Source organism: Panthera uncia, chromosome B4, assembly GCF_023721935.1.
Source record: "Panthera uncia isolate 11264 chromosome B4, Puncia_PCG_1.0, whole genome shotgun sequence".
Lineage (NCBI taxonomy): Eukaryota > Metazoa > Chordata > Mammalia > Carnivora > Felidae > Panthera > Panthera uncia.
In genome coordinates this window covers 35,660,222-35,673,006 of record NC_064809.1, presented here as the reverse complement: position 1 = coordinate 35,673,006, position 12,785 = coordinate 35,660,222, and the positions used below count along the sequence as shown (strand labels likewise).

At 35.7% G+C, this 12,785-nt stretch overlaps 1 protein-coding gene across 5 annotated transcripts in view; it reads left to right on the top strand.

Annotated features, from left to right (window-relative positions):
- Nucleotides 1-12,785, top strand: part of ERC1 (ELKS/RAB6-interacting/CAST family member 1) — a 511,095-nt gene that overhangs the window by 280,658 nt on the left and 217,652 nt on the right. For all 5 annotated transcript variants that reach the window (XM_049627032.1, XM_049627029.1, XM_049627031.1 and 2 more), the window contains one exon: nt 4,489-4,649. In XM_049627032.1, coding sequence (XP_049482989.1) covers nt 4,489-4,649 — 161 coding nt within the window. The remainder of the gene's footprint in view (nt 1-4,488; nt 4,650-12,785) is intronic.

Below are 12,785 nucleotides of genomic sequence, written 5' to 3'. Positions count from 1 at the left end.
TTCTATTAATATGGTTTATTGCATTTATTTTTTATGTGTTAAACCAACCTTGCATTCTTAGGATAAATCTCAATTTTTAGATCTTACTGGGTTTGATTTTTTTAGCATTTTAGTTTGATTTTAGTTTTTGAATACCTTCTGTATTCAGAAGGTATATTCTTATGTAGTTTCCTTTCTTGTGATATATTTTTCTTGTTTTCTCATAAGGATTTCTGTGTCATGATCCCTTTTTGCCATGATTCCCATTTCTCTTGCTTTCTGGCCTAAATTGTGTAAAGTTCACCTTTTGTACATTTCTTGCCCAAATCTAGAATCAGCTGTATTTTTAAGGAGCCCTTTCAATTTAGTGGGAAACTATAGCCTGGGTGCTGTGGTGTTCAAAGTTGTTGGCTCTCATTGCTTTTAATTCCTGAGTGGTGAATTATATAGGTGTATGTTGTCCTTTTGGTTCAGAAATACACACATAGAATAGGTCCCTTTTTTACATGAAAAAACATAATGTTGGATGAAATAAAGTCAGGAGGCTCCATTTATACAGTGTTCATAAACTTAATAGAATAAAGCAGTGATTTATTTTTAAATACATACGAAAGGCAAAAATAAAGAAATGGAAGAGATTAAGTAACAAATTAAGAATGGTAATGACCAGAGTGCCTGGGTGGCTCAGTTGGTTAAGCGTCCAACTTCGGCTCAGGTCATGATCTTGCAGTTCGTGAGTTGGAGCCTGCATCGGGCTCTGTGCTGACAGCTCGGAGCCTGGAGCCTGCTTCGGATTGTGTCTCCCTCTCCCCGTTCCCCTCCCCTGCTCACGCTCTGTCTCTCGCTGTCTCTCAACAATAAATAAACGTTAGAAAAAAAAAAAGAATAGTAATGACCTATCATAGGGGACTTGGGGGATACAGTTGGATAATTGCACTTATAAAGCTAGTGAGTATAAAAGATATAAAGTATAAAGGATAGTGAGTATATAGATGGGTGTATTGCTCTTGGTTCTGGAATATATACATATTCCTTTTTTATATACATATAACATTTCACATTGCTTATTCGTTAAATTTTAAGGTGTTTATGAACAATATGAAGCATTGTCAAATTATCTTTTCTACAGTTTGTAAGTAGTTTTTACATAATTTCAGATCTTTTGCCAGTAGGCTGAAAGTGCCTTCCTATCGTGGCTGTAAAAGTCCTCCTACTGTTCAGAGTGCTGACTTAGTTGGATATCCAAATTGATAAAAATGATATTTGACCATGCAACTGTATTTATTCAGTTGCATATATATTGTAGCTCTAAATGTGAAACATGTAATTTAATAAAAGATTTAGAAGAAAGAATCTTTCCATGATCTTGTGGTAGACAAAATTTTCTTATCCAGTATACAAAAAGCTCTGAACGTAAAAGAAATATAAATGAAAAAAATTAGTTAGCTAAACCCCATTAATATTAAAAACTAGTTTTTAAATTATTTTTAATTTAAAAAATTAAAATGTGGATATACCTACCTTCCAGGTATTATGCTAAGTGAAATAAATTAGAGAAAGACAAATACTGTGTTATCTAACTTATATATGAAATTTAAAACAAAACAAAATGAATACAGACTCACAGAAAAAGACATGAGTCTTGTTACCAGAGGTAGGAGGTGGGATGAGTGTGATGTGGAGGAAGGTAGTCAAAAAGCACAAGCTTCCAGTTATAAGATAAAATAAGTAGTAGAGATGTAGTGTACAACATGATGACTGTAGCTAATAGTGCTCTATGATAAACGTAGGAATGTTGTTAAGAGAGCAAATCCTAAGAGTTCTCGTCAAAAGGAAGAAATCGGGGCACCTGGGTGGCTCAGTCGGTTAAGCATCTGACTACGGCTCATGTCATGATCTTGCAGTTCGTGAGTTCAAGCCCCGTGTCAGGCTCTGTGCTGATGTCTCAGAGCCTGGAGCATACTTCAGATTCTGTGTCTCCCTCCCTCACTTCCCCTCCCTTGCTTACACTCTGTTTCTCTCTCTCTCAAAAGTAAATACACATTAAAAAAATTTCAAAAGAAGGAAATTAGTTTTTTTCATTCTTTTTATTGTATTTATATGTGACGATACATGTTAGCTGACCCTATTGTAATCATTTCACATATAAATATGTAAATCAAACCATCATGCTGTGTGCCTTAAAACTACACAGGGATTGATGTATGTCAATTATTTCTCAGTAAAACTGGAAAAAAGTTTTTTGGTTTTTTTTTTAATCAAAAGTTCCTTCAGTAAATTTTGCTATTTTCACACAGTGGAATTCCTATCTCATAGACATAACACATGAGTGAAGAAAATCTGTACTTAAAATTACATTCTATGTAATTCCATTTGTATAAACGAATAAGCAATACTAAGGTAGAATGCTAGAATAATGGCTACTCTTCATCTGGAAAGGGGATATGAGATGCATTTCTGGGGAACTCTTCATATTCTGTTTATAAGTCTGTGTTCTGATTACACAGGTGTGTTCAACTTAGAGAAAATTCTTCAAGTTGGATTTTTCATTTGTGGATTTTTCTGTATTTGTGTTGTATTTCAACAAAAAGCTTACCAAAAATTTTAGAGTATATATAAAGTGGACTTCCTATTTGTATAGAAAAGGAGGAATAAGTTGTTTTTATATGCTTGCTTATGTATATACATAATATCTAAATTATATAAGAAACTGATACCATGCCTTGCTTGGAGTAGTGAAAGATGAGAGGGAGATTTTTTTGAGATTTAAGGTGAGTTCATCATAGATGGACACATACCACACTTTATTAGAGCTTCTATAAAGGGTGCTGTCCATTACTGATTTTCTGTTACAAGAACGTACCTTGGTATATCATTTCAGTTCAGTTTTAAATAAGATTTTACATGAATTAAACTGATTAAAATGGAATCATCCTTACTGGTAGTTTTCTAAAGGGTGGATAGTGATTTATATTTACGCAAAGCTTGTAGATATGTCAATTCATATATATTCTTACAACAGTTATTTTCAAGCTATTAGCCGAGAATTAACTTGATCACTTCTGAAAATATACACAAAGTAAGGTGATTCAGGTGCCAAAACACTAAATGTGTCTGTTTGCTATCACTGTTTAGCAGCTGTTACCAATCAACGTGGAAACTTTGGTTGGGTATAAGGCACTAACTTCCTGGGGTCTGTTAACAACTCTGATTTGTTATATTGCAGTTTTGTCTCTACACTGTTCTCAGTTTTAGTATCACACAAGTTGGTTTTATGTAGGAATCAGTGAATGGCAAATCCCCCACCTCTTCCTCTGAAAAGGCTTGTTGTCACCAAAATTATTTCTTGGCAAGCAGCAACCTGACATAAACTCTTGTGATTGGTGCAGTTGGCTGGTTGATTACCTGGTTCAGGTTGATTTTTGGTATTAACACATTTTTGCCAGCATATATTTTCCTTCCGAATTAAAATGAACATGTCTATTTAAGTAATTCTGATTTGGACACCACCCAGCTTGAGTGGAAAAGATGGATGAAGTACATACTGTGTTCTCTTAGTTCCTTGTGTTTTAGAGTTCTGTCGTCTTTCCCTCAGGATTTTTTTCAAATCTTTTTAAAGCATTCGGTCTCCTCTGTTTTCTCTCTAGGTGGTTATGTATTTTTCTTTTTTTCTTCCTGCCTTCCTTGAGAAAACTCTACCTACCTGGCTTTAGAGCAAGAAACTGTCTGATTAAATTCTAGCTATTTCTTCAAAAAGAAATTTTTTAAAGGTGTAAACAGAAAAATTTTTGGATGAATAAAAATGACTTATGTATGTTTATACTGAGTGTTATTATAGTCAAGTTTATGTCTTAAAATCCTTATAGAAATATTTTCTGTGATTTTGTTCCTCTATTTTTATCTGTGTTATACTGTTATTTTCATGAGTATTTGTGGACCACTTCCAAATCTTCAAGAGGGACTAACTGTGGCAGAGTGTGACTTCTTGAACTGATGCCTTATATGCAATTGTGTTTATCAAAAAGGAAATGAAGTTCTTTTTGGTGAACCTGAAAGGCATTACAGTGGAGGGAAGACCAGAGATTTATTTCTTTATCTGGTATATTCTTTTTTTTTTTTTTTTAAATTTTTTTTTTCAATGTTTATTTATTTTTGGGACAGAGAGAGACAGAGCATGAACGGGGGAGGGGCAGAGAGAGAGGGAGACACAGAGTCGGAAACAGGTTCCAGGCTCTGAGCCATCAGCCCAGAGCCTGACGCGGGGCTCGAACTCACGGACCACGAGATTGTGACCTGGCTGAAGTCGGACGCTTAACCGACTGCGCCACCCAGGCGCCCCTATCTGGTATATTCTTGATATATTTGTTTGATCCAGAAAGAGTACAGAATTTTTGATGTGTGTGTGTGTTTTTAATTTGTAGACCCAGAAATTGCCCGTTACTTTGCTCCTCTGTCTTTAATTAATCAAAATGTTCAGTTGTTTTTTTTTTTGTTCCGTACTTACCATAGGTGGAGGAGTTACTGATGGCCATGGAGAAAGTAAAGCAGGAACTGGAGTCCATGAAAGCAAAGCTGTCCTCTACCCAACAGTCTCTGGCAGAAAAGGAAACTCATTTGACCAATCTTCGGGCGGAGAGAAGAAAACACTTAGAGGAAGTTCTGGAGATGAAGTAAGTGTTTATAATCTTCCTTTTCAGGTATATGCATAGTAGAAAACCTGTTTCTCATTACTTTCATCCTCTGGCCCTACTTATTACTCCTAACACATTTAGCTTAATTTTAATGTAAACTTGTATTTCTCCCTAGAACAAATTTGGAACAAATTCTGGTCAAAATAGAATTATTTTTGCCTCTTCATTGAATTTTAAAGTCCTCGTGTGTGTGTGTGTGTGTGTGTGTGTGTGTGTAACCATATCCAGTTGCATCTCTGAAATTTCTAAAATTGTATGGAAAATTCAGCCATTATTTTTGAGTTTACTGAGGAACATGACTGTTGGTTCTGAGGTCATATGATAGCTAGGGACTTTTTTAAAACATTTTTTATTATAACCACTTCTGAAAGTATGTAAAAGTAGAGAGAATAGTATAATGAGCCCGTATGTACTTATCCTCCATATTTAAGAGCTAACAGTTTGCCACATTCTCCAATTTTTACAAAGTCGTCAATTTTAACAGAACTTTGATGTACATCATTTTCCTACTACTCTCCTGAGATAATCTGTAGTGAAGCATGTGCATGTCTGCTGGTACACAATAGATGCTTTTCCTTCATTGTGAACTTTGGAGCTCTGGTTTCTTTCTCTTTAAAACAAATATGTCTCTTTTGAGAGTTCAGTAGTACTTTCTCCTTTATTATTCCCAACCTTCACTTCTGTGTCGTCATCCTGCTCCCAGGTTTTATGAAAAATTTATCCTGGGATAGCTTGGTTACCTTCTTTACTTCAACAGCTACCTGTATTTTTGTTGTCTTCCCTTCTATTTCGGAAGAGATATTCTCTCTCCTTCAGCAGCTTCTGGCAGCTGTCTGGGCAGCTTCTGGTCTCTGTCACAGGTTTTAAGCCCAGGTCCACAGCTCTGCAGCCTTCCTTTGTTAATTTTCTCTCATATAATCTGTGCTCACTTTCTATTAGTTTCTTCTTCTCTCCATAAATACTGGGTCTCTTTGACCTACGATAAACAAACTTCTCAGGCTAGCTAGTGCTTTAGGCTAATATCCAAATTATAGACTAGAAGAGGACCTTACCATTATACCTTAGTGTGAATTTTCCACGGCACATGTGATATTCTGATAGCAACCTAAGAGTCAAGGAAGAAATTCTTGTGGTGTCACCTGCATTTATGGATTTTTAGACCACAGTGCAAGGTTAAAAGATTCTAACCTTTTAGAAAAGCATTACAGGTGACCTGCTCTTGGAAATGATGCATACTTGAAGCCAGAAATAAATCGACATGCTTGGGAGAATGGAGAGAGAGGTTAGGGTTCTGAGTATCATCAGGACAATAAAAGTTTGTGAATATGCTTCTTAGGGAGCAGTTAGTGAAGGAAATATAAAACGAGTTTTTTGTCACTGGTGGTTAAAATTCAAAACCTGATATTTTGGAGATGGAGTAATAGAGGTAACTTTTGGTGATAAAGCATACAATCATTTGGGTTTAAGAGATCTGGGACCCATTACTGAAAACATGGTAGGAGTTGAGAAGCAAATTAAATCAGAGCCCAAAGTAATTAAGGAAATGGACAAATGATGGATATAATGTTGTGGAAAACCAAGTATCACATGTGATCTTCCAAAGCAGAAACAGCCCTCACTAAAGTAACAGTGTGTAAGTTTTGTTTTGTTGTCTCCATGTACTTGACTTCACCTGTCAGATCTTTCCTACTAAGTACAAATCTGTATATAGCAAAATAGTGATGTATTTGTATAGAAATTTTCCTTTATTATTAGGACCTTGCAAAGACATGAAAGAAGTTGTAAAAGAATGTTTGACTTCAAGCTATGAAAAGGAAGTTGCAATTTTTTTTTTCTTTTTTGGTACCACAGTGCTACACTCTGTTTTGAACTTCACTTTCCAAAGCAGGTCAGAGATTACATTTCTGAAAAATACTGTGATTAGCAAAACTATTTTTGGTGATGTCAAGCACTCACATAATAAGGGATAAAAGATTATGTAGAGAAATTTGTAAGTAGTATTGAAATTTAATACACATTAAATGAAAGTTCTAGAAATAAAGTGCTAAAACCTGGCTCTGATAGATGACCTCTCTTTTTTTTTAATGTTTATTTATTTTTAGAGACAGAGAGCACGCGCATGAGCAGGGGAGGGGCAGAGAGAGAGTCTGAAGCAGGCTCCAGACTCTGAGCTGTCAGCACAGAGCCCGATGCAGAGCTCGAACTCATGAACCGTGAGATCATGACCTGAGCTAAAGTTGGACCCTCAACCACCTGAGCCACCTAGGCACCCTTATATGACCTATCTTTTTTTTTTTTTTTTTAATTTTTTTTTTTTTAATGTTTATTTATTTTTGAGACAGAGCATGAATGGGGGAGGGTCAGACAGAGGGAGACACAGAATCTGAAACAGGCCCCAGGCTCTGAGCTGTCAGCACAGAGCCCGATGCGGGGCTCGAACTCACGGACCACGAGATCATGACCTGAGCCAAAGTCGGCCACTTAACCGACTGAGCCACCCAGGTGCCCCATGACCTATCTTTTAAATCACCTTCTTCCATAGCTCAGAATATATTCTGTGGTATCATGATGTTCTTAGTCAGATTTTTCATAAGTTTTGTGTCATGCAGATTTGCCAACATAAAGTTTTAAAAGTAGTCCTTGCTTTAATTTGCACTTAAATTTCCCCTTGTTGTCTTTTAGTTTCATATGTTAGTAAAATTGTTGTTTAATACCTTCCTTTTAATAAGTTCTCTCAGCACATTAGACCTAATCCTCTATCCAAATATTGTTAAGAGAGTGGTGGTTTTATTAGCAGATCCTCTCTGTTTGCACTGCCCTGTAAGCCAACCCACATGGCACTACCAAGTCTGTGAAGCTGCAGGTATTTTATTCTTTCCCCTAGAACAGTGAATTGAATTCCCTATTTTTTTTTTTTTTAGTGTAAATTTCCAGGGGCACCTGGGTGGCTCAGTCGGTTAAGCGGCTGACTTCAGCTTGGGTCATGATCTCACAGTTCATGAGTTTTAAGCCCTGCATAGGACTCTGCTGTCAGCATGGGGCCTGCTTCAGATCTTCTGTCCCCTTCTCTCTCTGCCCGTCCCCTGCTTGTTCTTTTCCTTCCCCGCCCCCCTCAATAAATAAATTTTAAAAATGTAGATTTCCAAAGTATGCATACTTATAAATGATTCATAAAACCTCAGTTGAAAACTACAACATAAGTGTAATTATACACAAAACACTATGGTTGACATATAGTGGGTTCTAATGCAGTGAGCTTTTGATTCATTTTCACTAATGTAGCTAACCAAGACAATAGCCTTTCTTCTGCTATATTTTGGATTCCTTTTCTCCATATGTTGAACAAGTTCTGCTAATCTGTCCTCATTTGAGCTTATCTCAGTTTCTACAACTTTGCTCAGAATTTACTTCATTCTTTTGTCAATTTGTAAGATGTTTACTACGTCCAACTAGTTCTACATGATACCTGCCTCTAATTACTTGTGGCAACTAGGAAGAACATACTTCCTGGAATAAAAGAGCCTGAATCAGAACTTATTAGCTCTATGACTTCAGCAAGTTCTTTAACGTCTTGGTGCCTCAATCTGCTCATTTTTAAAATGGCAAGTAATGGGGCATCTGGGTGGCTCAGTCAGTTAAGTGTCCAACTTCGGCTTAGGTCGTGATCTCACGGTTTGTGCATTCGAGCTCCACATTGGGCTTTGTGCTGACAGCTCAGAGCCTGGAGCCTGCTTCAGATTCTGTGTCTCCCTCACTCTCTGCCCCTCCCCCACTTGCACTCTCTCTCTCAAAAATGAACATTAAAAAAAATGGCAAAAATAATTGCTTCTGCTTCACAGAATTTTCATGACAATAAAATAAGAAATTAAAAAGGAAAAAGGCAATAACCTTACCTGTGGATATTGACAGTGACAACCAGATTCTTCACTGTAATCATGGCAGGACCCACCATATTTTAAATGTTTACAGTGTTTAATTATTGATCATTGAATACATGAAAAGAATTGTTCATTATAACCAGAGAACTTGAAATGCAGAAGAAATATGAGAGGAATGTGATGTACAAGAGACTGAAACATGCATATATGTGACTTCAAACCTAGAGTAAGAAAAGTCTCCCCTGAGGAAAAGGCAGCCAGCCTGTATATATAAAAAATACAGAAAATTTGTTAGCAAAGCGCTAGAATAGTCTAGTTTTTTGCAATAATCCTGACCACATCAGACCAAATGGAATGACCTAATCATTCTTTTCCAACCCTAGCATTTATGATTGTAATTTTTGAGCATCTGTTACAAACAAATGGTGGCCATGAGTTTTGGGAGACATATGAAACTGTTCACTTGGTAGCATGCCAATGAGTCAGTAGAAACATTTGAGTTGGTTAGCCAGCTTTGAAAGGAGCATTTTTATTGGCAGATCCCATGTTGGTTCTTCTTTTACTTATGCTGTGGTTTTGTTAGCCATTATTTTTTAATTCTGCTTTTATATTAGTCTCTTTCCCTAAGAAATGAAGGATGAATTGGAGAAGGGAAAAAATAACAAAATAACAATGCTAATAACCATAATAAATGTTAGGTATCAATTCAGGTCATGAGTTTGAGTAGTAAGATCTAGATATGGTTCATCCTCTGCTGCCTCACACTCACACTCCTGCTGCTGTCTCACCTTATGTCAGTACTATGAATAAAAAGACTAATTTTTCATTTTTAATAAACATTTTTATTAAACTATGAATATGACTACCCTGAGAACAGGTTTATTTAGGGAAGTGGTGGAAAACCTCTTTAGTTTCTTTGAGAATCCAGAGTTGTTTGATAAGTAGCATTCCATTAGTAAAGTTGGCAGAGAAATTCAAACTTCTGGGGCTAAATTATATACTCTTGAGATGCCTTTTGGCTAAAGAAAGATCTGACTTCCCACAAATAAAATAAATTTTTGCATGTACCTAGAAGGAGTCCAATAATATAATCTAAGTTCTGACATTTAAAGAATCTTTGCCTTTTAAGTGAGAAAAATAGAATTTATTTAGAATTTAAGCTATAGAAAATGGTTACTCAAAAGAGTCCAGGCTTTTTTGCCTAATACTTTGGGGCTAGTATAGGTTAGGTGTTAATCTGTTATACCTTGAATAATTAAAATTAGTTTGTGTTATAAATTATTTTTGTATTACTAATTATTTTTATTCTGATATCCTGTAGTATTTCATTTTTAAATTTATCGTAAAGTTGCTGACATTAAAAAAAAATCCCATTTGGAAATTGATGACAGTCTTCCAAATTAACCACAAAATTGGGGAGTTACACAAATTATATCCCAGGAACAGTTATACCCTAGTAACAAATTGAAGTGCATTCTAAGTTACATAAGAATATGTGTACTTTTTGCAAAGCCACATTTATTTATGGTTCCATCAGATGCCTATCTTGGAAGCAGTAGACCTATGATAAAAGACTTATGGTGAAGTTGGAAGCATTTTTCACAGCGGCCTAAAATACAGAAGTTTAAATATTCTTTAGGAAATCACATAAATATAAAAATTTCCTATACTTGAATTGAAAAAGGAAACAAAGTATGTTGTATAGCATAACTATCAACAACACTGGTGGGCCCATCCTTGTTGAAATGATAAAGCAGGATGTGTGTCTATAATCAACTATCCCTTGGGACTTTGGGTTTTCCTCTCTAGTCTTGATTAACTCCTTAATTTTGCCTCCTTTTTTTCAGCCCTGATCTCCAGCTCACTTATATACCCACCTTATGGAATGATCTTAACTGTTACTAGCGTCTTTCCTCATCAGACTGATAGTTTACTTGGGGCTCTAAGTTGTTATAGAACAGTAGAAGAAATGGCTTTAATGGATGTAGTAATTATTAGAATTTTTTACCTCTTTGTGCTCCTAAACTTTGATCATGATGCTCAGCTTCTCACAAAACGGCATGTGTATTACAAATGTTTTTCTCAAATCTTTTTATTTTCTTGTGACCTGAATTGGAATCAGTTACAAATAACCCCAAATATCCCATGCCTTTCTCCTCCCTTAAAGCCTTAATCCACTTTTTTGCCATTTAGAGTCAGGTGTAACTTTTTTTTTTTTAAATGTTTATTTATTTACTTTTGAGAGAGGGTGCGAGCACAAGTGGAGGAGGGACAGAGAGAGAGACATAGAGAGAGAGACGCAGAATGTGAAGCAGGCTCCAGACTCTGAGCTGTCAGCGCAGACCTCAGACCCATGAACGGTGAGATCATAACCTGAGCCGAAGTCAGACGCTCAACCGACTGAGCCACCCAGATGCCCCCAGATGTAACTTCTAAACAGAAGAAACCATATTCTTAAAAAAAAAAAAATCATACTTCTTAATCATCTTTTTCATGTGAAGAGCCTCAAATGACTGGAATAATCTCTAAGTAGCAAGTAAAGCATTGAGCTTTACAGATAAAGGCTCCCAAAGTACCTCTCTTTTTCAGCTTTTATAGTGCTTTCTCTGCCCCATGGATATATATGGTTTGTATGTAAGAATGTCCCCCTCTCTCCGGCCCTCCCTTCTCTCTCTCTCTCTCTCAAAAAAAAAATTGGAGATAAAAAGAAATGGAGCTTCTTTTAAAGTAGTGAGAAAAAATTATTAGCCTAGAATTCTATGGCCAAATAAAAAGACTCTTAAAAAACTAGGATTAAATATAGACATTTTCATATAAACAAACATGAAAAGTCTTCATTTCTAGAAGGCACACTCTTCTATAAGAAGTTATGAATGGATGTTTCAGCTGAGAGGAAATGAAACCAGATGGGAACATGAATCGGTAGGAAAGAATAAAGAACACCAAACCTGGTAAATTAGTTGAGATTTATAGAAACTTTTTTTTTTTTATCATTCTTTAAAAGACAACTGACTATTTAAAGCAAAAGTAACAGCATTATTTGGTGGAGTTTATGATGTATATAAAAGGGAATATGACCATAATAGCACAAGAGGTTGGGGAGAAACTTTATATTTTAAGGTTGTTACCTTTGTGAAATAGAAAGTAGGAAGTATCAGTTGTGAAGATTTATAATTTCTGATCTTAATGGACTGTGGTAAGTTAAGGATGCATATTGTTAGCTGTAAAGCAACTTCAAAAAGTTAGCCACAAAAACAGAAATAAAAAAAAAAAAACAACCTTCCCTGAAAATTCAGTAGAGGAAATAAAACATAATACTAAAATTATTTCATTTACTCAGAAAAAAAAGGGCAAGAAAGGAACAACAGAGCAACAAAGAATAGAAGGGATAAATGTATGATAGATAGAAATTCAATGTATCGATACTTATGTCAAAGTGAAATGGGCTAAAACATTAAGGATTGAGATTATCAGAATGAATTTAAAAAAAGAAGCAATGTTGTCTGTAAGACATATACTGTTATAAACACAGATCTTGAAATTAAAGAATGGAAAAAGATGGTCCTTGTAAATAGTAATCCAAAAGAAACCTGGTATGGCTATATTAATATCAGATGCAGGAGACTTCCAAAGAGTCTTCCTGAATTAAAGGAGGATTTATCATAATGATAAAGGAGACAATTCATTAGAAAGACACAGCGGTTCTTTACATAATGTATATACCTAATAACAGAGCTTCACAATTCATGAAGGGCAAACTGAAAGAACTAATGTGAAAAACAGACAAATCCATAGCCCTTAGTCATCACTGGAGATTATAACCCCTCTTTCTCAGAAATTGATAGAATAAGTGAATAAAAAAATAAGCAGTAGGGGCATCTGGGTGGCTCAGTTGGTTGGGTGACCAACTTCGGCTCAGGCCACGATTTCGCAGTTTGTGAGTTCGAGTCCCGCATCAGGCTCTGTGCTGATTGCTGGGAGCCTGGAGTCTGCTTCGGATTCTACCTCTCTCTACCCCTCCCCTGTCATGCTCTGTGTCTCTCTGTCTCTCAATAATAAATAAATGTTAAAAAAGTAAGCAGTAAAAATACAGATTATTCGAGACTATCAATTTGACTTATTTAATATTTATAGAATAGTACACCCAACAACTGAAGGACGTATATGTTTTCTGAATATGTATGGAATGTTCACCAATGTAGACCATATGCTGGACCATAAAAATAAATTTAATAAG